This window comes from Varroa destructor, unplaced genomic scaffold (assembly GCF_002443255.2).
Source record: "Varroa destructor unplaced genomic scaffold, Vdes_3.0 BEIS01000001.1, whole genome shotgun sequence".
NCBI lineage: Eukaryota > Metazoa > Arthropoda > Arachnida > Mesostigmata > Varroidae > Varroa > Varroa destructor.
In genome coordinates, this window is record NW_019211454.1 from 17,852,996 (window position 1) to 17,878,112 (window position 25,117).

Genomic DNA, 25,117 nt, shown 5'->3' on the forward strand with positions numbered 1-25,117 from the left:
GGTGAAATGAAAATCTTCCCACTATATGAGAAACAGCTAGGGGGCTTTTATGAAACCAACTGATTATGAAGGTAACACGTACCCCATTTATTACTACTGCAAGGAAAAAATGACATTACCCTTTCAACCCGCTAGCTGAAATTAATTCAACAGGTACCACGTGTCTAGTCAATAACTTAATAATAATATCTTAACTTAATAACACAATTAACAAAGTCTTTGATTAACTTCGAGATTTAACAAACTGTTTGCATGACTTCGTCCGCTGTCGCTCGGCAACGGTTGATCTAATACGATGACTGAAAAAAAAAATATCAGCCAATATAATCAAAATGTTCTTCTAATTTTACGCCCGATGCTACTACAGTAATTAATCATTGCTTCAGACGGCTGTTTTCTTCTAAGCAGAGCCTCATTTGTTTGTAGTTTCTTTTAAACAAAAATGGCCGTAGCGACACGAAATAAGGTCACGTAAATGGTAAGTGTACGACTGTTGACAAGCCTTCAAAGCGTTTCCTTCAATGTGTAAACAGTAAAGCTATCGCTATTCTACCTTAGACAATGTTATGCGACTTTTTCAAAGCTACTTAGCTCCGTACAATCTCATCGCGTTTATATATAGGAATAGGAAAGATGCGTTGAAGACTGTTCTGTAAAAATTCAGTTCCTAGTTAAATAACTCAAATAATAGAGAAGGTTCGCAGCAACTGCTGTCACAGCCGCGCTTAGTATTTTTCTTGTTATGGCCGCTGCTATAACTCCACATGAAACACAAACAAGAACGAATGGTACCTCGTCTTCAAATGCGAGCGCGCCTGGGAATATTTGTAGGGTCACTCTTAGTTTTCGTACCTATATAGCGTCACAAAGTGGGCGGTCTTTTTTCCTGCTTTTGACGGGGAGCACCTCAATCCATATTCGCGAAAATTCTCAACTAGGAAAAGTTTCTAACGGTAACGAAGTAACTAGATCAGCTCATTGCCGCTCGAAAAAGCGCAATGTGCCAACTGCATCTTTGATATCTCATAGCTAGCTTACCCTGCTTATTGCATCACGAATAAACAGTGTCCTTTCGAGTGCCAACAATCGAACGCTATCCTAGCCGAAAGCTGCTCTCCCTAACTCCTCTTCTACTCTATTTTTTGCGGCTTGATACCTGCAGGTTAATGGTATCGAGTCCTATCCCCTGGTTAGTCCACGGAGCAGTGTTAAAAAGCGCCATGCAGAAAAAGGTCGAAACTGGAAACCATTCGCTGTCCTGGGCCTTCGCCTGCTACAACAAGGGAGCGTTAGTGTATCACCTTTCAGTTTCTCGAAAGGTAAATAAAGGAGGTTACTTCTTCTACTATAGATCGAGCAGCACCATCGATAGAGTAAAAAACAAGTGAGCATTTTGGATCTGGTCGTATCTGTTGTCAACAGAACGATGAGCCAATGCGGGAATCTCCTTTCCATGGGATAGAATGTACTAGTGCAATAGAGTAAGTCAACAAGGTGCTATTTTTCCTACTCATGTTGATTTAAACATGAATATCCGCCTGTGTTTGAATAGACCCAACCGTTTGTGCGCAATACGGGGTCTGTTTGGCGGTCCGATGGATATCGCCGGGCGAACGACACGAGCCGCGACTAGTCGAATAATACAGTTATAACAGAAGACTTCTGTAAACCATGAACGAAACCTGCGATGAACTTATTCATAAAACACCTCCATAGAATACAAGCACAATGTTATTTTTCTAAAGCAAACACGTGGAGCACATTCCAGTAGGCCACACACTTCAAATGGATAGATTACGTAAAGCTAGTGTTTTTCAAGAAGGCTTAGTCGTGCTGTTTTTTAGGTGTACAGACAAAGGCGTTGGTAAAAATCTTTCGAATTGCGTTTCCAAGCGCTGTTGAGGTCTTTAAATGTTAGAAGAAAAAAACCGTGCGTCTATTTTCTACCGAAATGACCGCTGTTCAAAGCTATTCCGCGAGCTGACCATCTTCATTTTCTGCTTTTCCTATAATTAGGATCGCCGTTGATTGGGTTGGGCATGTTTAAGGCTAATAAAAAAAAGCTACTTCAAATGGGGGGGGGGGTAAGATAATAAGCAGATATAGAGACAGCTCAGCAGAAAATGCCATCGACCTGTTGGCCTAGAAACATCACCTTTGCAAGCATTCCGCAATACCGTTAAATGAAAACCGTTATCAAATTCCAATCGAGAAGAGATGAAAACCATTGATTGAAAGATGAAGTCTACTAATTTATAAATCTACTAATTTAACAATCATCTGTGTATTGCATGTTGATTTTTCGGGAGCGTTTATTCCTTGGCTTCATTTACGATTCATCCCTTGATTTCATGGACTTACGTATTGTATAATACGTATTATTTTGGTATTGCGCAATGTTCTTTCAAGTTATGTAGATTCTCAATACCGGGCCATATTACCAAGAGGTAAGTTGAACGAAAGTATCATTGAAATCCCATAAGATTGTTGAAATAGTTCTTCTAGCTACGCCTTAGATTTCCATGCCTTAAAAAAAGTGTGTAGATGTTGTTAGGGTTTGGATTTTTTAGCACAGCAAGGGAAACAAATTTACTGTTTACCGGTATAGCTTCGGAGAACTTCGGAGCAAGCAGACAAGTCACCAAACTGTCTACGATATGAATCTGTCGTCCCGGTAAATAAACCTCTGCGTATTGATGATCTACTATGCGAAATCGGACAGACTCAGAAAAGCATCTTGGAATCGCGTAAAACCTAATACGTTTCACGTCCTTAAAGACCCATTTGTAGAACTGTTGAACAAATTATGTATCTGCTCACACGCAGCAAGCTGAGCTGAAGCAAAATACTATTAGAATATTGGTTGAAAAAGCGCTAACATTCCGTAATGTAAAAACTAGGTGAGATTCTAAATAAGCTAGGTTAGTCGCTACAACAAGACCGTTAACCTATTATAAACCTATTATATTATTATTATATATAAAGCTACAAGCCTATTATATTGTTTTTTTTTCCATATATGTTCGTATGATAACACCCGATTTATGTCGTCGATACGGGGTCAAAGGTGATAAACACATTGTAGATTGAACTACATCTTATAGGGACTAAACGCCTATCATTGTTATTATACTTGTAGTTAGTAATTAGATAATTACCAGCAATCATCTATGGAAAGCAAGTAAATATTTATTTAGTTTTTAGTGATGCATAATTTTTCTGTTACGCCGAGGTCCGCCTTTAAGATAACATCATGATTCTATGTATTAATGGACAGCATTACGGCAGTCAGCATGCTGCTCTTCAACATCGCAAGGCCATCATCGATCACCATAGTATGTATATAGTATTCATTGCGTTCACCTGTTTCCTATAGTTGGGTCCTTTGCTATAATTTCTTAACATATCCCTCTAGACTAGTTGTCTGCCAGCCGCCTATGAAATCTTTTCACAAGTATGTATATATGTGTCTTTAGCAGGTGGGTTCTTTTTGCCGTTGTCTTTGATCATAATCCATTTACCGAAATATTACGCTACTTACACCTTTTTAGTTGCACATACTGTTCTTACTTTATTGGACACTACCACTGCAATAACTTCGGATAATTAGCCATTCGTAAACTTAGCTTGTCGCCGGCATTGTTGGTGTCCTTTGTTGGGCTGTCTAGGTCGCGAAAAATGTTATCACTGCACGCTGATCGACGGCCTGCCATCGTGCCGCGGCTTTGTGTCGATCGTTTGTTCGGCCTTTGTCATGTGACCGTTTGTAGGTGATTACGCGGCCACAAAAGGTCGCCTGGCGGACTGTCTCTACGACACTGTACGACATCATACATGTAACCACTACATTGCTTCCGTTTCAGACAGATACTAAAACATGTCATCCCGGATTCTATCTCCCCCTTGGTTAGGTAACAATAACTCAAAGCTGCGCAACTCAACAACGGTAATCATTGATAGAATCAATATAAACGTCCTGATTAGCTAGATAAAAAGAGACAAACAGAGAGGAAGTCTAAAAGTGAAAACCGGCAAGACTTAACGAAATTCGTGTCGTCAAACACGAAACGCTAGTGACATTATATGCGGATCATTGCGGGGATGTGCTGCATTGAACGGCTGCCAATGCGGGCTACTGATTCTTGCTACTTCGAAAGTTTTATTTACTATTTTTTTTTATAATCTACCCTAATAGGTGGCTCTGATTTCCACCATTTTAAGCAGATATCATCTTTGTCACAACTCGATACCTGCTGCATATTCGGCAACCGGAGAATGAAGTCAGCCCCAACACAGAAACTGTTCAAATGGTCATCACATTACTACCTAATACTCCTTGGTCTTTACAGCTTCAAAGCCGTCTTCCGAAGACTTGAAAAAGCAAAAGCAACGCGCCTATTGTATTCTCTCAGGACGCGTTTTTCCTTACTTCACCATGCTGGGCGGGTCACTATCTACTTTGCCGTTTGACTCTGCTCGGGTTGTCATTGACAATAGGATTTTTAGGTTTTTGCCGAACTTCTTCGATGAGGGTTCTATATTGAGCGCAGAATAGGAGCGCCTCAGTAGCAGGTATTGGCTTGTGAAGAAAGTCTGCATCGAAATCCGTTCCTGTAGTTCCTGTTAGCATTAGGACGATTAAATACTTTGGTAATACTACATGGGCATAATTCATAAACGTAACAACCCAATATGATGATCTAAAAATGTACTCGCGGCTATTGTGAATATGTTCTGCTTGCGTGTACTCATCATTATTCTATCCTACACCGCAAATTCGTTCGACCAAGAGACCAACTCCTACCCAAGCATTCATACGACAAGTATTACACACATATGCTCCTAATCAGACAGGACCGCCGGTCATCAAGCGAGAGAGCCTCTACGATACGCCGCCATGGCGGCTTCGCGCAGCTTGTATCAACTCGATCGTATTTGCAGGCTTGTTACCCGCAGACATCCCTAAACCACATATTGCCCTCAATGGTTATTCTTGCTTGTTACCATTAGCAGCCGTGTTTAAGCAGCTACTAGACGCACTAACGATCTTATTGATAAGCAATCGATCAACAAAAGGAACCACAAGGTACCAAGTCCACTTTCCTCGATAATTCATTCCTCTGCTCAGTCGAAGGAAATTAATTGCTCTTCAGCAGGTTGCGGATGATGCTTTACGGGACGTCGATCACCGCCAGGCTCGTGAGTTGGCACCGAAGGCAAATTCAACTCCTGTGGTGGGCCCTGCTGAGGTGACTGAATCGGAGGCGGTTGCTGTGCCAACTGCTGCTGCATCGGCGTCGGAGTTGGAGTCTGAGGAGGTGCGCACGGCTGAGGCAAAGGCGTTTGCGGTGGAGCCGGAAGCTGGGATATTGTGTGCACGACGCTATAGGGCTCGAATGCCGGCTGTCCCTGGCCGGGACCTAACGCACTTGAAGTAGGCTGTTGATGTTGAACAGTCTGCATTGGTGTCTGGTGTTGGCCTGTCGCAGCGGCGACTGCCAGGGCAGGGGCAGCGGTCGTCGGTACAGGAGGAACGGTAGAGCTAGGCGCTGGACCGTAGAACGAAGTCACTGCTGTGACACCGTGGGGTCCAGGTAGCGGGATCGGTTCTGTGCTAACAGCTGAATAGATAAAATAGAACAAAATAATTCAGAGCGGAAGCGAAAATATATCTATATACATATAATTGAAGACGTGACGTCAGATTCCTAGGCAACGACTGTTTAATAAAACGAAGTCCATTAATATAATTTTCCGTGAAAACCGTACACGTATATGGACTTATCACCAGCTTATTTCACTGCCACATATCACATGATTATAGCATAGCTAACCACTAGAACAACCATTGCAGGTACTGATTACTTAAATGCTCATAAGGTTATTATGGTCTTTCGGTCAGCTGTCCGATATTCCCATGTTTGGCTCTTGTGCGAATCCAAGCTAATACATACGAGATTGGACTGCATTGTGTGGAGGTGACACAGGAGGTTGTGAGCCGTATTGTTGAAGAGCTGGAGGAGGCATCACCTGTTGTGAAGGGCCGGGAAGTTGTTGACCTGGCGGCAACATTCCTGCATCAGATGCAAAAAAATCTCAGGTAACACGTACAAAGACACTCACCGACAAACAACATGTTTTCAACTGTTGTACATTTATACGTTTATTCGATGTATTTGCCTTGTAAATGTCGTTAATTATTGGTGCAGGCTATAAGGAGCACGGATGAGGTTGACATAATATTATACATCTTATTGTCAACTTGAAGTCAAGAAACAGACAGCAGACTCACGCTCTGGGCAAAAGTAGTAGTGAAATGTTGGCAAGCAAGATGACACGAAAAAATCGGGATTGGTTTAAAATAGCCAAGTGATGAAGATATTGCCGCATGATGTAGTGATGTATGAGAACAGCTTAGGCTGTGAAACGTGAGCGTTCTATTTAAATGCGTAGTAACCTACCAGGGGGATATTGCGGTTGAGGGGCGTACACAGGTGGTTGTCCAGGTGCTGTCGATGGTGGAATCGCCATGGTACCGGGGGGAAGTGACGGTGGAGGCGCTCCGACAGCACGGTAAGCCATCTCCTGCTCCTGAATTTTTGACATCGCTAATTGGTGTTGATATTGAAGATACTCCTATATCGGCCAAAATCAATCACAGAGGATGGTATTGGAGATTAGAAGCTGAGAGCCAAAGACGCAGATTTGAAACTTAGCACTATTCTGATGAAAGCTTTGAACATATTTCTCTTGTAGGGCTTGTACAGCGCTTAACCCACACTATTAGCAAAGCAGCACATGTTTGTAAAAACCATGTAATATTCTCTAAACCTACGTGTTTCCGTTGTCGCATAATTTCGAGTTTGTGTGCCATCTGCATTTGTCGGGCTCGCTCGGCTTCTTCCTGCCTCTTCCGTTCTTCTTCGCGATTCTCTTCTCGTAACGCATCGAGGGCAGCTCGAGCATCCCAAATTTGCTGTAGTTTATCCTGAAGACTTTCGTAGTAAGCTATAATGAATACAACGAGCAGCAACAGTACGCAAAAACCACGTCGTGATTAAGCAAATACGTAATTTACAGTGTTCGAGGAAATTGGTCAGCGTGAAAATATTGTGTATCGCCTTTTTGTACAGCGGCATTTTCCAGGAATATCGAAGGGATACGCATGTGGATCGGTATTTTACTTGCGTTAGTTTCTTTTCTAATGTCAATAGTAGGAATGCCCGTCCCTCTTTCTTTTGTGTGTTTATGTGCAGGAATTAAGTGTGTTCAGCTCTACGTCCGGCAGTTTAGCCGGTGGGCGTGATTCAGACGGTTGGCCCCTGCCTGCCAACTCGAAACCCGGATTCGAACCAAACTGCTTCGTGTTTCTAACTTCAGTAGACAAACATGTTATCGTTGCCCTATCACGAAAGCAAAGACGATTTTTTCATAAACACGTGACTCAATGACTAACTCACAATTTCATCAACTCTGTTCTCAGGTTTGACTCTGGTCACTATAACCTACCGCGCTGGTCGTCAGTTTCTTGCACGCACTGCAATAGGCGGGCGTGTAAGGACGAGATCTGGACGAAGAGGCTTTGCACGTAGGAATCATTAGCAACCGGCCGTCCGCGCATGACGTTGGACCGCAGTCTAACTTCGAACGTGTCGAGTGTCTTCTCAAGCATCTGCTCAAAGTTGTCTCCGGCATCGGCTCCAACCAGCTGCACCGTCGGTGTGGGCTGGCCGCACGCGGGTGCACCAAAACAAAATCCAAATAAGTCCAACGTATGCCGCACAAGAATATGTCGTACTGGTTATTACTGCAGCATTCATTTGCTAAAAATTGTTATTGTTGCAGTAAAATTAGCCCTAAAATACGCTTGCGGTATACAAGAGTACGCAATAGTATAGACACTGACGGCGATACGCCAACAAAAACATACTGAGGAAGTTACATACCAATGCGCCTTCGAGAGGTTTACTCGAGTGTTTAGGCGTATCGTTTTCCCCCTGCCGATGGCTTCGCTCATCCCAGTACTTTCGATCGAAATAATGGGTTAACTCGGATTCCGTTGATCCTGTCGTTGAACCGCACTCGCTACGTGTCGGTGCATTGGCTTCCACTAGTTCTATTCGACAATAGAGGCAAAAAGCACAAAATAAGATAAATTCCTATTTTTTTACGTTATACGTGTAACTATGTGTATGTTTTTAAGTCATTGAACACTGCTTCAGACGGCTCTTTCACGAAGGAAAGTGTGCGAACGTTCACATTTGAAGCTATCCCACTACGTCCTCACTGCGCTATCACGGTCGGATATCGGGTCGTCGAAGAAGTATTGACCATTTTTCCAACTAAATGGGGTGACATAAGTCGGCGTTGGTGTCATTTAAAAGCTAAGCTTTAACAGGTATAGATGTGCTTACATTATGGACTTAAGGACATCTACAGGCTTATTACATGCCGCCCAAAATGCTGTCCAGTTCCATGAAAAACTATGTGACGATTTATAAGGAAGATGCATTTTGGTGCGCTTTTGTTGTAAAAATTTCCATGTGAAAGAGCCTACTCCTACTCGATCAACCAGTTACGAAAAGAGCTCACAAACCGACTGCAAGACTAACCCGTGAGTATTCGCGGCATCCCCTAGGGACCAGGTATCCACTGTTAGACTTAAGTTGTTATTTAACTATATAATCTATAGATAAAATCGATATGATAAAGACGACATGACATTACACGAAGTGACGCAAAAAAAATATGTCGTATTTCCACCTGAAAAACATTACGGAAACGCAGTGAAGTCGCAAGCGGTTAATTACAAGTAATAAAACAATGAAGTTGTCCATAGTTTGCAGCAAATCCTAAACTGAGGCCAAAGAAGGTGAAATTGTGAGTGTCTGCAGTTAGGCGAAATGATTATTTGGGTTTTTAGTGTCAACAAACAACGAGCCATTGAAACAAATCAAGTGAACCTTGTAAATAGGACAGACGTCGCTTTCCACAATGACAAACCAAACCCCATGAATCTTTTGTTACTCGGTAAGAATCTAGGCCATATCAGGCTATCGTCTATTTAGTTGTTAATTTAGTTTCAATGGCAGAATGCAAGAGTTGCTTGTCGCTACTTTTCGCTCGGAAAACACAGAAGTTGTACGGTGATGATACCACGAGAAAAACTACACAATGTCATAAATCAAAAGGACATATAGTTTAGTAATATTATTCGCTTGAGTTTTGGTTTTGAAATGATCCGTGCCTTTTCGACAATCCCAATATAACTTGTGACGGAACCCTCAATTCGAGCTAAATTGAATCCGCTGAATAAGAAGAACGCTGAGGTGAGGTAATAACAACATCGCATTATGATCGCAATGCTAGTTAACCTGACCTATACGGTCATATATATATGGTGTCGCACATAAATATTGCTTGATTTCTGTTCTATTTTCGATAAGCAAAATATAATTTTTTTGCCGGTCTTGTTCAAGAAACGCTATTCCCTTTACAGAATTTCTAATTTCTTGGCTAATGCTAGCGGTATTTTAACAAAAAAAAAAGTACCCTCGAAAAGCCTGGGATGGTACTACGAATGGAACGTCACGCATTCCCGAATATTTGATTCACACTTTATTTTCGTTACCTTCAAGCTTACCAGCAAAAGCCATTGTGGGCCGCCAAACCAATGTACCGCTTCGTTTTAGACAGACGGGATAGTTAAGTCAAAGGCCAACATGATAAAGGTTGTTTTTTCTACCTCCTACTGTTGGCTCGAAGCTGAAATCCGCTCGACAATAGTTAAGCCTCCTATGCATTTAGAAAAATCAACACATTTCTCTGTTGCAATTAACGTGTCTCTTTCTTCTATAGACCAGTGTGACATCTCAGTTACGCCTAAAAGCAGGTACCGTGATAAAAATCACATCTTTGACATATTTTGTATATATAGAATCATTCTAGGGAACCATATAGCGTTGCGCTTTATTGGGCAAAGACGTCGGTTTATCTAGACTTCACTATGCTTCCTTTCATACTCTTCCCTTTCAAGTTTTTTTTTGCATAAAGCTTGTTTCTTTCCCGTCGCTTACTATCGCATGGCATCTACTTTCAACAAAAGTTCTTTTCTTTATGCGTGTACGGGACGAAAATCACTACATGACGGTTCAAAGAAATAATAACCACGTTCGTGGTAGCGCACCTTTTTGCCTGGCTGCTGCTCGCAGACTGCACTTGCTATTATCGCATTTAAAAGTGGACTTCATATTTGAAAAAAAAAATTCAAAAGTACACACCAAAAACCTTCGGTTATGTTTCGTTTTTCTTTTATTTGAAGAAAAAACAGAAATGAAGAATCGAAAACCCTTACAATAGGGAACAATATCCCCCGAAGGAAGATGAGTGAAATAGTACATTAAGTCAAACATACGATTTCAACACTCACAAGTCGCGTTTATACAATAGAAGGTCTGTGGGGCTAGGCCAAGCTGATAGCGAGTACACAACAAAAGGCACTCATCATTTCACGGTTGAACGAGGAAGTTCTGAAACTAATTCATCCTCTGGAGTATTTGTAATAAGGACGAAAACGAGAAGGTATTCTCGCTGGAAAACTATCCTCAATCACTCTCAGGTTGTTTGCGGAAGAATCAAGCATCTCATACATACAAAAAGCGAGCCCAGACCGAGGCGAGTCGCAAAGTACAGCTCAACGGTCAGCCTTGCATTCCTCCTCTTTCTCAAGTAGTTAGGAGTATTCCCAGGACGACTACCCGATGCTGTCCGACAAAATCGGCCTGAGCTCGGGGAGAGTTCGTCTTTCACACATAATCACTTGTATCGCCCACTCTGGAGGAAAACTTGATGCTGGATTCGCTTCAACTTCCGTATCCATCTGGTCTAAACCCCTGAAGCTTATTTTCCCCACAATCAGTAAACGGTTGAAGCGAAAATGTTTGTAGACGATAACGACATTTAATAATAACCACGGCAGAGCTTAGTTCTATGACTATAATTGGGCCTGATAACCAAAATCAACGGTGGCATGCGCACTTCGAACAACGGCGGGGATTGCTTTAGGAGAGATAGCTAAAATTTGGACGACTAAGACATATACAATTGGTATAAGGCCAGATTTTCGATACCTCTTTTTGGCACGGTAGCATTTTTTCTCTGTACTTTACCTACATTTCGCTTACGCTATATCTGCCCGCCACAGAAGTCATTTGCTTTTTGTGACTATTGCTGGTTCCGAAATACGATGTAACACATTTTCATTTGCATTGCCATCTCATTTTTCGCTTTTCCCTAAAACGAGCTCGAAAAAAATTGCATAGACATTACAAGCGGGTCTTATCACAAATAAAAGAAATAAATAATATCATCATTTAACAAGAGCTTTTTCCAGGCACACACATAATCACTATTATTACCCTTATCTATTAACGTACGTATTAAACAAAAACATACAGCTCTCTCCTAGCAATCATTATATCACTACGGTTTTGCTACGCGTCCTATAATCGATTGTATCCGCTGTGGCCATAGCACCGACCTGTCGGGTAAGTGCTGCTGGTACTGTTGTTGTGGTTGTTTGCCCAGTGGCCCGCGGTCGGGGTTTCGCTCTCCTTCCGATCGTCGACTGTTCTGCTATTAGTGTCATCCTGAACAGTGGTTGGGCGAGTGGTTCCCCTTTGATTGTGGTACTCGGCCTCGCTCCGGCTTAGCGCTAAGGCCAACTGTAGTTCTTCCTCCTCGCGAAGTTGCGCTTCTTTGAGTTTGGATTCTTTGGCAGCGACAGTCTGTTGCTCAACGGTAGTCGCAGCTCCTTGACCTGAAGCCCTCGTTGGACTTCGAACCGTTGGACCCTGCATAGTACTCATAGGGCCTCGTAAAACGGAGCTCAAATGGACGCTTCGTTCGTCCTGGCAGACCTCGAGGAAACAGGTGTCACATACACGAACCTTCTTCTCGATGCCTAACTTTGGTAGAGCCGCGGTTTGACTGGAGCATTTGCCGCAGAACACCTGCCCGCATTTACGGCAGTGGTGCTAAAATTTAATCGATAACCGTAGTAACAAGATACAAACAGATGTAATCTTGTAATCAGTTATTATGCATTAATAGTGAACTGTAATGGTATAAGTAATCGATGAAGAACATCGATAGTGTACGTTATTTATTAACAACTAGTTCTTAAGACTCAATACTCTGCATAACAAACTCAATGTAGATGCATGCGGACATTCGTACGAGGTTCTCCCGCCGGATATGGATAAGAAACTACAGTAGACGCGATCCTGATAATATATTCAGGCTATCCAGATGAAGTTAAGTGAAAGGCGGTAGGCGTAAATGTTTATACGAATAGACGCATATGCCATAGAAGCCATGCAGTTTTTCGATGTGCTTGCCCTACTTTGCTTACCTTTTGAACCTTACCTGAAAGTCGCCAAAATCTGGCCTCGCGTTGAGTATCAGTAGCAAACAATACTAGTTTCAAGCTAATTAGTTTCTATAGAGAGAAAACAAGCAGTTCACGTCGCGTATATAAAGAAAAAAATCGGTCTTCAACTACATGCGCCATCAACGATACTTCTGTAGAACATGACTCTCTTGGAACACTATGCATATGAACCCGCTCAAGAACGAGGCAACTTCACCTATAAACTATGCAGTACTTCGCTCTTCATCCAGCGAAGAGCAACCTACCTTGCGATTGAACGTTGAAAATTGCGCCCTACAAAGGTGACAGCAGTTAGCATCTTCCCATTCTGGAGGAACCTGCGCTGAGAACATCGCATCGCTCTCCTTAAGCTGCGGAAACTTTACACCTTCAGCCGCTCGCATAATTGTCATCGTGTCCTGCACAGCTCTGAAATACGGATCAGACAACGGGGCAACGGTGAATGGCATGGCCATACAAAGTGATAGCGCCATCGTAATCACCTACGTGTACTGCACTTTTTTTTTGTTTTCTTTTTTTTTTTTACTTTAGCGCTGTTGTTTATCGATTGCTGTTTTGTTTTCTTTTTGTATCCGCGAATCGTTAGTGTTCAGGGCGCTCGAGGCATCAACTACGAAAACAATTACTCCGAAGCGTCTTGTCGGCACCAACGCTCGTTGCGATCTGACGTTTCACTGAACAATTTCTACACTGTACGAAACGTCTAAACGGCTGTTCCAGCAGCGTGGCCAAACGAGGGCGCCGTACAGAAATGTCGCGAGTAGTGCTATGTCGCAACAAGGACCTTCCCAACATGGACGTCCTTTATCTAATAATAATAACACAGCAACTCATAGAACGCTATTACCCAATGGTAGCAGCGACAGTGGCTGGCTGTGCTAAGCCAGAAGCTTTGCTACCAGGCATGGGCGAAAATTCGCTGAACTCGAGAAAAAATGACGACGATCAACGGGAAAGTCCAAAGACCCGTAACAAATCCGGTTATCCTTCGAGGAGGAGGAAAGGCCCAGCATGGCTGCAATCGGTATCAATCAAGAAACAGCACACCTTACGCATGCCCGTATTGATTTATCATTACCTTTCTCCTTCTGTTTCTGATTCAGCTGCGTTTGTGTGCCAGCAGCGGGCGCGTATCTGTCGTTACCTTGTCGCTGACCATAATCCATTACAACCAACAAAGTTCGATCGTTTCATTGCAGGAAATCGTCAGCAGCAGCGAAAGTAGCTTGTGTCACGCTCGAGTCAACGGTTTGGTTTTTATTTGAATTTTTTTTAAATTTGCCAGATCGATGATTCCTATGCTTGCCGTCATTATTCATTGCTACATTCGACAAAAGATACTATGAATTGAGAGTTAATGGAAGGAACATTAGTAGACGAAATCAGCGTTACACTTGTATGTAGGTAGAGAAGCTAGAAGACAGCGTTGGCAGTTATGGTTCTGACAACCCCACAAAGCCGTAATACGGACCTCACGGAATCCTTTCGGCATGAATGACATAGAGCGTGTACCTGTGCATTTGCGTATATATGTCTTTATATTACCTGTCTGAGCGTATGGCCCTTGGGTATATGCATATATGTGTGTATGTATTTGTCCTTATATACGTATGTCTAAGTACAGCTCTAATTAGTCGTCATCTGTCAGCCTGATTCGAATTAGACGGCGTCAAAGTTGAGGCGTTTTCGGCTTGGTGCGAATCACTACACCATATCATTCAATCTATGGTGAGCCTACACCATTTTCTTGTATTTTCCTCTAAACTGACGTTTTCCGCACCTTCCTCCTAGGTATACTCCCGTCGTCACGAGAAGCAAAGCAGCTTCTCTTAATTGGTATCGCTGTTATGGACAGCTAACGAGAAAAACTTCTCCAGTAACTTACTAGTACATCTGCTTTCCCATTCCCAAAATGCCATTACCGATGTGAGCACAGGAGGTCCCCCTTCTTCAATACAGAATCGACGGGTTTTTTATCCGTTCGCTAAATGCTACAAATATCTCAGCCCGCTTCGGTCCGCGTATTTATCTCTTTTCTATTGCAATCGTATAGCATGCATACATATCAGCTGACTCGTCTCTGTTCAAATTAAAAATAATAACACTACTTGCAAAAAACGAAAATGCGTCTTGCTAGCGGTTTGCTGGCGCTGAAGACACAGAAGAGGAACATCGCCCATGGGTGACCGGAGTAATGTCAAACTAACGAAATATGTCGAGGTCGTATCGCTTCCAAACCTCAAGCGGCTTCTGTCCCAGCGCAATTCTCAACGAGCTGTCGGAGAGAAGCTCTATTGAAGAAATGACGGATTGTCGTGTACACGTCGATCTGATTGGTCTTGTCTTTGACAACTTTTCTTTGATAAAAATACAGCATTGGGATTTTATGTGCTATGAACATTAATTTGAATAGAGTGGCGAAGCTAGGATAAACAATTGAGGAAATTAGGGTGAGACGGAGAAATATACAAACGGTAATTGTGTAAACTCGATGGGAGTAAGAAATAAAATACTTCTCGGCCAATCGTATTGTATGACACAATGAATATATAATGCATACTAAAACAATGTGTAATTGCATGAAGAGCAACATGTTTTAACGGATAATATCATCCCTCGTAGCGATAAGGCCAAAGACTGGGCTGAGAATTGGACGAAACTGCCCAGAATCCAACGGAATGCGTTGTGCTCTTATAAATTAACTCAAACTAATAAGTAGTGTTATTAAATATATCCACTGTGAGCAGATGCACTACCAGGTAACTCTGCGCGAGCCAACAAAGTGCTTCATCGACTTAGGCAAGTAACTCTCCTTGGCTAACTCATTTATAGTGTCATTGGAGAACAAACTTTGAGATATCCGTTCTAAGACATCATTTAGGAACCAAAACGAATAGGAAAGCCGAACTTTTTTGAGACATCCTTCAAGATACGTAATGTGAGTTCTCGTAACGTTAAAAGGATAAGAGAAAATTCGAAAAGAGGCTACTCTCAAGAGGAGGCTAAAGAGAAGATAGTATTGAATCGCATATTCAAATGCACAAACAGCGCAGCTGTGTTAGGCTTAGGTAGCTCACCAAAACGCCTTCGGCCAGCCACCAGACTTTCGTTCTTCAAATTGCTAGATTTCTACCCGCTTATGGCTTTAACGCGCTCAAAACTACTTTGACGTTGTCTACAGGAGTCAAGTAGTTCTACGTGCATTTTTATACGATGCTGACTGTTTTAGCGTTCAGTCAAGACGTATACGTGTATATATATATACTAAAAAGCAGTATGTAGATGTGTGTACAGTGTGTGTGGTGTGTATCGGCTTGAAGTGTAACTTAACAACAAGTTTACGAATGCCTAAAAAGTTCGCATGTTTTTAATTCGGAAACACGTTACATTTTTTTTTTACGATTGAAATGTATCACTAATCCAGGGCTTAGCACCTAAGCTTCATCTCGTTGCATAACTGTATTATAGCACACTATGCTAACAATTTACTTCATTAACAAACACATCTAACTGTTATTGTTGTTGATACACTAATACAATGAAACGTCGAATACGATCGTTGTTTCAGAGTTGATGGGAATCCGATTCAGCGAAGAACATTTCTCACCTGTACGCTGGCTCCTTACGGAAGGCGTGTGCCCACGTCTGTATTAGTTCAAGCACCTTGTCCCTGACAGGTCCCGACGGGGTAGCTTTACAAATCTCCTTTAGATCATCCATGAACGCTTGCGTAGCCACTTCCTTATGGATAGGATGGCCACAGTTTTTCACCATTGATTCCAGGCAATGGAGAGCCAGCAAAGTGACGTTTGGATTTTTCGATGCTAGCTTTTTCTTTACCGCACTCAAAGCCGCCTTTGGACTAAAACCATACGACACGTATTGGAAATACTCAGCTAGTATAGTGTCAAAGCAATATGTGAAAGAAATTTGTATGATAGCCTTATGTACACATGCAAGTATAATTAGAAAAAAATCATACCGACGCTGTGACAGATAGAGATGCCTACGTGAGGAGGTGATGTGCTGGTTTCTTGTAATAGAATTACACGCATATAATGAGCTCGCTATTAGTCGGATGTAGGTTAAGTTTTATGTGTTCAAGTTTGAAGCCACTAGAACGCTATTGTTTCTATACCTAAGAGGTGAAAATCAATCTGAGAATATTGATAGTAACGAGTACTTCGTAGGTATCATATTGAAGCTTGACCGTGCATGCTATTATGGACTATCACTCGGTTAGTTTGTCCGAATGGTAACTATTTTTTGGCAATTGACCACTTTCTAGAAATCATAAACTTATTCACTGATGTTATATCTGTGCAGGAATTCTCTACAATCTACGTCTGTCGAATGCCCAAAAAAGACGCCGATTGCTATCTACGTACTAATACCAGATTGCGCTAGATTGTCAAATCCGTATGTTATACAAGGGCCGAGGCAAACATTTCAACAAATAGATTGTGTCGAGATTTTTCGGCTTGTTGCAGCATTTTTCATCATGACCCGCAACATATTCAAATTTCGGTAGACGGGGCCTTCTGCCTATTGTTCCAGTGACGCAAAGTATTATGTAAAGCAGTATATTGACCTTTACGAACGGCATAAAGATTCAAAGAAGCCGGAGATATGTAGCATCAAGCTGCATTGGTAAACCCTTCTGTTCCAAATGAGGCCAGTAGTGCTGGCAACGGTAATACCACTGACAGGCTTTTGTCGCTTGTGAACCAGCAACATGAATCAATACGCGACGACAACTGTTGATTGCTTTTGATGGGCTGAAAATTCGCTTGGACACCAGAAACACAACAGTTCAAGCAAAAACAGACGGAGCGAATTTATCATTTCAACGTCAGATTGAAAAGGTCAGCCACAAGCGATGGCTCGTTGGAAAAAATCAAACGGCTACCTATTCCTTTTATAAAAGGTAGCGCTGCTGCTGCGAGTTCGAAACATCGAGTTATATCCGTAGCAATTGCACTACTTTTTTTTACCGTATAAGCCACAATATCCACAAAATAGTTGGATGATAGAATCTTATGAGGAGGTACATCTGGAAGTTAGCGAATAACAGTCGTTCATGGATCTCGAGCATTGTTGTCATAAACTGTTGCATCGTAAAAAAGGATATTGTTGCAACTCTAAAATGCGTGCACCATTTACGAAAACTTCAACTGCGACAAACGCTTCTTTCAAAAGCGAGTAGGACGCGCTCAAATTAGCTCAGAACATAATGCAAACGTTTAAGCCGACACCGCCATTTCGCGCTTCTATGGTACAACTATATCTAAAAACAACGGCTTTCTGCCCATGACCCACCTCATCTTATTAAACGCTCTTAATCTATTCTACATATGATCGCTTGGTACCCAATCACTAAAATCGGCTTTTACATAGGACGACATCAGGACCTATACGCACACATTTAATTAGACTTGATAATCGTATATTGGACAAATCTGTCATTGAATCTAATCATGTGTTATCATTGGATCTATCTTTATATATTAGATTCAACCAACTGACACGGGCCATGTAGACCTAACAGCTGGTATGTCTAAAAAGACCCTGTTAGTTGGAGGTAAGCAGGTAGTATTTACGACAGATTATGACCTGGCAGAACTGCGCAGAGCTACAGGCTGAGATTCACTGAAAGCTAAGAGTCGAGTGAGAGCCCAAGTTTAAAGTGTCATGTATCCACTCAATTTTAAGATTTTTTTGAACTGATTGTTCGATCGAAGTAAAGGACACTAGAGGTAGACACGACAGAACAAGCTTCACCGTGAAAACACTTAAATATATCTATACGTTCCATTAAAGTTTCTAAAAAAAATACTATTCAACAAATAAAACATTTGGTCAGCGTGTGATAGAAGTTGTAAAAAGCAGAAATTCTGTGTGGAAAATACGTTTTCCAATTCGAAGTACTCTTTGATCTAATCAAGGTACCTTGTTCGAGGATTCACAACGCCACCATCGTTGTAGATATTTGTCGCGATCAAAAAGATCACAGGTTAAACCACAGTTGTATATAGGTATAACAGTGTCGTTCTAATACAGGGTCGTCCTTCGACTGAAATAAGTGAATGCAAATTAGCCTGGCAACATTTCCTTATAATCACTGCTTGGTTAAATCCAACTCATAAAGTAACTAACTCGAACTCGTAACGAAAAACGACCAAGCGCAATCCACCGAGTTTGCACTTCGTCGGTTCGAGTAGTGTTATAATTGCGCCAAGTTATTATATTTACAGTTGCGGCTAAAATCAGATAACCCCAATGTAACTGCATATTTGTCAGCTATTAGCAGACGCCCTTCAGCTTCATCTGATAATGTTCCCGCTTCTTCATTGTTGATTCATAATTGATTTGTGAGTGTCATCGTTATTAGCTACAGCGTGTCTCAACGCCGAGATCATCCTCCCTCTGGATCCACCCAATATGTCCACATCAAGTAGTATAGATAAAATGCTGCGATAGGCAGCAAGAGAATCTCCAGCACATCACAGCGATTCCGTGGCTAATAAATTAACTAATATCAGCGAAGTTTTATGTCTTCTTTCTCTACCGCTTACGTCGTTTTCGCGTATTTTCTAGAAGAGCTAACTAGCACTAAACGAAGCGGCGCGATTAAGAAAGAGGACTGTGGGCAAACGTTCGCAGGGCTTGTCGTACGGTTTTTTAGACATGAACAGCTGCTACCCAAAGGAGCTATCTAAAGATACATATCTTTGTAGCGGCGGATATAGTGTTGTCACGTCAGCTCACTTCGGATCGCCAACACTACAGTAAATTAAATAGTAGGATAACCAAGGAAAGGCAACACGAATAGATAAGGTGTACATATACATGTCCAGTTATCGAAAAAGTATTAACCGTTTTTTTATCTAAATGGCTGCAAGCCATATTTCAGGTAATATGGGTCGGTGCCATTTAACAGCAGTAGATGTGCTTACACTGTTAGAATGCCCTTATTCACACAAACTAGACGTTTTGAAGATAAGTGAAATTTCTGCAAAAATTCAGTATATTTTACAACTTTATCACGATAAAGGCACAATTTTAGGCAGGCCCATAAAAAATTTGCCCATAAAATATATTCATGAAAGAAGCAGCCTAAAACTGATTTGTCATTTTTTTTCTGGAAATTTAGATTTAAAAGAGATTCATCCTAGTAGTCGCCTACTTACGAAAAAAAATTAATGAAATTATTGCGGAAGGATCAACACGGGAGTAGCCACGGCATGACCAAGGAATCAAGCATCCACGGTCTAACAATATTAAACCATTTTAAAAAGTTAGTAAAATAAAAAAAAAGGCTCGATATTTGGATGCTATACGCATCAAAGCAATCTTGAATCATACAACTATAACCTTTTTTCTGTCTCTTCAGAAATCTCTTAATTTAGTTTCAATGGAAGGATACAAAAATCATTTGTTACAATTCTTCGCTCAAACATTGCAAGGTTTTTTAGAAACGAAATTATGAAGTTACTAAAAAAAGTAACGGTTAAATCATCGGTTAATATGGTGCGTATTTAACTTAGTAATACTATTTTAAAATATAAAAAATATTTGCTTCAATTTCGGCTTAAAAACTGTTAACACTTCAACAATCGATACACATAGATACTGAAGCGGTTTTCGCTCCGTGCCTCGTTTGATATCGAGCACATTTTATTTGTGTAAAAACAAAAAGCTAATTAATTTTATAATACTTTTTACTTTTACATAATGTGCTTGTCTATAATGGACCAGAAACATGTGCTAGCAATCAGCTATCACCTATGTTATCTTTTCTACAGCTGTAACCTAATAATAATAGTCTGTATTACAATCTGCAGACCAACTAAATTAACACTACGCTTCGTAGAGGAAAGCAAGCTTTGTCGCTTAACGACAGAAAGTATTCAGCCAATCAGCTTCGTTTTGGTGTAGAATTTCCCAGGCATTTTAGGAATCCACAAAAAATCGGCCCAATTTAGGTCCTTTAAGTGATCGATTTGGATCTTTGGACCGAGAATTTTAATATATACAGACATGTCCGTGTGTCTATAACGGTGGCAGAAATGCCGAGCAAAAATATAATGGGATGGGCTGTTTAACATAAGTAGCCAAAAAAAAAAAACAAGAGAATATTTAAACACGATAAAAGGCAACAGAGATACTTTATACGGTGTGAAACAGGACACAGGTACTAAAAATACATTATGAAAAGGTCCAGCTTCCTAACTTTCATTACAGATATACCTGAAATAATTGAATAACCTAGAATTACGACATTATGGTAAAAAGCGGCATAGGGAAAAATTTGTTCTTACTAATACATTGAATACCGTTTTACTATGCAAAAATGTTCTCCGGGCGTGACTATTCATTAATCATTTAGTAATGATAATATTTGAATATACTGAACTTAAGTCTGATAGGGGCTCTGATTCCCTTTACGATTTGTAACGCAGAAAAAAAAATCTTTTGTGCATGACAAAGCTTTATGTACAAATTGCTGTAGCGCAAGCAATTCGATGTAGGTGCTCGACGATAATGTATTCATTTACTAAAATGTCAAAATATCGTTGCCTTATAAACTATTTGTTAATCATGATACCATTATGAGTCTTTTTTCCCTAAAATTCTCGGTACGATAACAGGTGCACATAATGACAAAAGCAAGAAGCTCATGTATTGCTTAAAAATATCAATCAGATAATGATAATAGTTAAAACAAACAACAAAAATAACAAAGTTTCTTCCATATTACACAACATAAGATTATAACAGGTTTTACAAATTAACTTATTATCGTTAACTCAAAAGATTGCTATGTGTAATGAATTCTCATATACATGTGTATGCCATGTAAGTATGCACATCTTTTACGAACGACCAAGCAACACCTGTTATTTATCTAAATTCTCTATGCCCACAGGCATTGTCATCTTCATACAGAACACAACAGAAGCTACTCAGCTGCAGTAACAACTTGTTACTAAGTGATGACACTGGACATCGACACTGGGCGTAATTAATTGCTAAAATAAAAAGATTGTCACCCGACTGTAAAAACTAATCAATGGACATTTCAGCAATAAGCAAATCTAGGCAGAGTGATCTGCGTTTACGTTGCATCACTAAGACTATCTAGCGTCAGATAACATTCAACGCCTCTCTATAACTAAAGTAGTGATGCCCCTATTGGATTGTTTGGATTCTAAAATTTTTTTATTCAAATTTGTGATTGCCTGAGCAGTAATTAAGCTCTATTTGCTATCTATTACTATATCTCAGCAGTACACTTATGGACCGCAAAACATTTACCTTTTTTTCATCATCGGTGTTAGTAATCTGAAGTTGTCTTTATACTATTGCTCAAACCTCTTAGCGCACTGATCAGTTGGGATAATATTATGAGCTTTTTTTAAAATTTTTTAATGCAAAGTCATTACTCGTTAGAAAGCTCGTGTGAATTAAATCCTATTTTGTTTTACGAGCATAATGTTCTTATGTCGTATAAGAATGTAGATCCAACCAATCTTTACGCTGATAAGGGTAAGAACTGACATTACAGTTTAAAAAATTATTGAGCTTTCAGACCCAACGATTTGGCCCACAAGCAAATGCTGGGCATTCCAGTGTGCTGTTCATCCAGTGTAGACAGCTGTCAATCGAAATTTCATATCTCGATTTAACATCTTAAATACTATACAACACAAACAAAGAGGAAATTCGTGCCTCCGAAATATCCACGAAAATGCCTTCAGTGGACTCAAAATCTGTTCTGTGTTGGAAAAGGATGAGTAACCAGATGCTATAATCGTCTAAGCTGACACGGTTTAGATGAAGTGAAGTTTCCATATCACTGAATCTTTTTACCAGTTAGTAATAAAAATTCCTGATGATGAAGCTTGCTTATGCATATCCGTTTATACGATTTGTCATGAAAGTATCCACGTAGCAGTTGTGTTCAGATAATAACATCACCACGATAGTAACTGCTAAGATATCATCGCTACATTGGCGATTAACAGTGGCGTTTACTCTGTGAACAACGGTGTTAGACTAGATGTCATATTGTCCCTCAACTAAACAAATATTTTGGTCGTCACCTTAATTCGCAAAACGAGTACATTATTTCCGTGTGTAATGAATCGGCGTCTATTCCATATGTACTGGTTGGCATACTAATGTATCTTTTTTTTCGCAGATAGAAACTCATGCACACTTTTTGTTATTATTGTTAATTACTATCATTGATTAAGAAGAGCATTTTAAGGAATTGTACGTAAGCACGTACGAAACTTTGCTACTTCTGATACACATCGGCTATGTATTTTGGTTAGCCTTCCACTAGCTCTATTGACATCTTTCAAACAGTCATTTATTTAGTTACGAGAGGGAAGCAAACGTCAGACGACCTAGGATAAGGTATAAAGTTATATCTTCGTGATCTGTTTTTGGTTTGAAATTTTGCCGCTAGAGTGTGATACTACTAAGATAATAAGGGTTCATATATAACTTTACACCATATCAAATTTTGTAAATTAACTCTGTGGATGTATAAGGGTGGTAACTTTACGATTTTCAAGAATCTTCTCAAATATTGATGCTTACGTCTCCTACTGGCGCTCATTTGTCCGAGAAACGTTTATATGCAATTGCAACAAGTTTGCGATTGGAACTCGGCTTCGAACTAACTAGAGTTAAGCTAGATTCTAAAAACTTTGATGGTTGAGCAGCATTTGGATATGTATATACAGTATTAATAATCTGTGAAAATGATTAAATAACTGAATGGGTCGGAAACCATGATAATTGACAATTTTCATTGTGATTCCAAAGAATAAATCGTTTCTCCTCAGTTGTTTCAATGCAAATCGAGCATGTCTATCCTTCAGAGGTTTTTTTCAAAAAACCCCATATACGTACAACAGGAACGTAAAAAAATTCCTTAGGTACAGATTGCTTCATCCACGTACCTATAGTTTTCAGTGATACATTGAACGAATATATTAGCGACTGCTATTAACGACAACATTTTGGAAAAGAAAATAAAAAATGCGAGATTAAAAATCAAATTATCATAAAACCTGCCTATTATCACTAGACGGAATTAGAATTCAATTTCAACGAGCTTGAGCGGCACACAACGCAAATGTTACTATTTCAACATTCAATAACAATGCTATGGCTGACTCTTGCGCCGATACCACCTGCTAATGCGCTGCCTCCTTCCATATTGAACGAGCGTAATCTTGTGTGGTTTGCGCCGAGCCAAACAAATCGGTCGACACAGCAGACCGCTGAGTTACACTGTGGTTATCATTTTGTAGCCTTTTTTATTACTGCTATTAATATTGAGTCTAATATGTGTTTAGCGAGGTGGAGCACTCACTCTGAGTCACCGGATCGCAGTGAGTCGCACATCTCTAGGATGATCGTCCAATCCGGCTCCAGCAACTTGGTGCTTGTCGCTTTTTCTGCGGAACACAAGAAGCAGCAAATGCTAGCTTACTATTAACGAATCGATTAAGTATAAATTGTAATTCCGTAAGAGTAAATACAGGCACAAGATTTTTATACGGATGCTACTGATAGTTTGACTCTGTTTGGCCGGCTTTACAACGGAAGGCCCAGATGATTAGAACACCGCAAGCAGGCACCAATAGTGAATGAAACTGAATCATTCTTTGAACTCATCTTTGATACTGTTCTCACATCATGGACGTATGTTACAATTTAATGTAATTTATCTCTTATAATATTTCTCTAACGCTATTTTTGAGGTAACCATTAGTTAGCCGTTTCTGGAGGAAAAATTCAAAAAAACAACCCTTTTTGCCTGCTCTAACTAAGCTGACACACCAATGTCAGAGGATTCTAAAGGAGCTTGCACGCATAATAGACAGTATATTCATAAAATTAATTTTTTCATTTTCCCTTTACAACTACCCCATATATGCTGAATGCGATCGGCGTCAAATAGTCCAGAAGGTAGATTGCTTCTTTTTCAACACTTGATCATTAATGATTACTCACCAAGCAACGTATTAAACTGTGACGCTCCGCCAAACCACGACATTTTAACCGGGTTGATCGGCTTTGATAGGTCTTTGCCTTATTAACCCGATTCCGTCCGTCACGTTAAGCGGCCTAAGTAAAATTCATTCGAAAAAAAAAAAGCTTTTCTACAATTAAAAGCACGTTCACACACACACAGACACACGTACGCAATCCTATCTTTTGTGCTCTTCACACCGTACAGACTAGATATTTACGACAATTAATTTTCTTGGCCGCGATAGAAAGATAGCGAACAACACAACCGAGTACCACACATATCCATGATAAATTGCAGCCCTATCGAATTGATTGACCGTGGCTTGCTCTTCAAAACTCGCCAGCAGTAACTATCCTCAGTTAGAACTTATCGGTTCTACACTTCTAGTTGGCTGGCTGGCTGGCTTACGGACTTCAGAATAGCTAACTGGCTATTGTATTACTGTTGTGTTCGTTAAGTAGTCTGTTTACGTCATGCCCTGTGTGGTGATCAGACTCGTAGTCTGTGACGACTGCGATTTTAATCAAGCCGCCGACGGATGTGGCCGGGTGGCGCGCCAATTTTAAATATGAATAAAAGAAAAAAATCACCCATATCCACTTATAAAG

General features: G+C 40.5%; 1 protein-coding gene across 3 annotated transcripts; it reads right to left on the reverse strand.

The window, feature by feature from the left end:
* Nucleotides 1-3,169: 3,169 nt before the first annotated feature.
* Hrs (Hepatocyte growth factor regulated tyrosine kinase substrate) lies at nucleotides 3,170-25,017 on the reverse strand. Of its 3 annotated transcripts, XM_022807508.2 has the most exons (12): nucleotides 24,488-25,017; nucleotides 23,844-23,928; nucleotides 16,434-16,484; nucleotides 16,059-16,313; nucleotides 12,697-12,859; nucleotides 11,540-12,035; nucleotides 7,947-8,116; nucleotides 7,510-7,726; nucleotides 6,836-7,008; nucleotides 6,462-6,636; nucleotides 5,955-6,074; nucleotides 3,170-5,621 (listed from the first exon to the last, which is right to left on the reverse strand). In XM_022807508.2, exons 1-12 carry the CDS (start codon nucleotides 24,528-24,530, stop codon nucleotides 5,125-5,127), a joined length of 2,445 nt encoding a protein of 814 aa, XP_022663243.1. In that variant the 5' UTR covers nucleotides 24,531-25,017; the 3' UTR covers nucleotides 3,170-5,124. The 3 variants fall into 3 exon arrangements, with proteins under 3 accessions (XP_022663243.1, XP_022663251.1, XP_022663257.1); XM_022807516.2 differs by lacking the exon at nucleotides 16,434-16,484 and having other exon boundaries at nucleotides 24,488-25,016; XM_022807522.2 differs by lacking the exons at nucleotides 16,059-16,313; nucleotides 16,434-16,484 and having other exon boundaries at nucleotides 24,488-25,016.
* Between the last annotated feature and the right edge of the window lie 100 nt (nucleotides 25,018-25,117).

Bases quoted from the DNA above. Each gene is read 5' to 3' on its own strand.
- Hrs (XM_022807508.2), bottom strand. From the start codon at position 24,530: ATGTCGTGGTTTGGCGGAGCGTCACAGTTTAATACGTTGCTTG. The intron at 16,314-16,433 runs GTATGATTTTTT...GTATGGTTTTAG, and splicing joins CTCTATCTGTCACAGCGTCG to TCCAAAGGCGGCTTTGAGTG. The intron at 7,727-7,946 runs GTATGTAACTTC...GCGTGCGGCCAG, and splicing joins AACCTCTCGAAGGCGCATTG to CCCACACCGACGGTGCAGCT.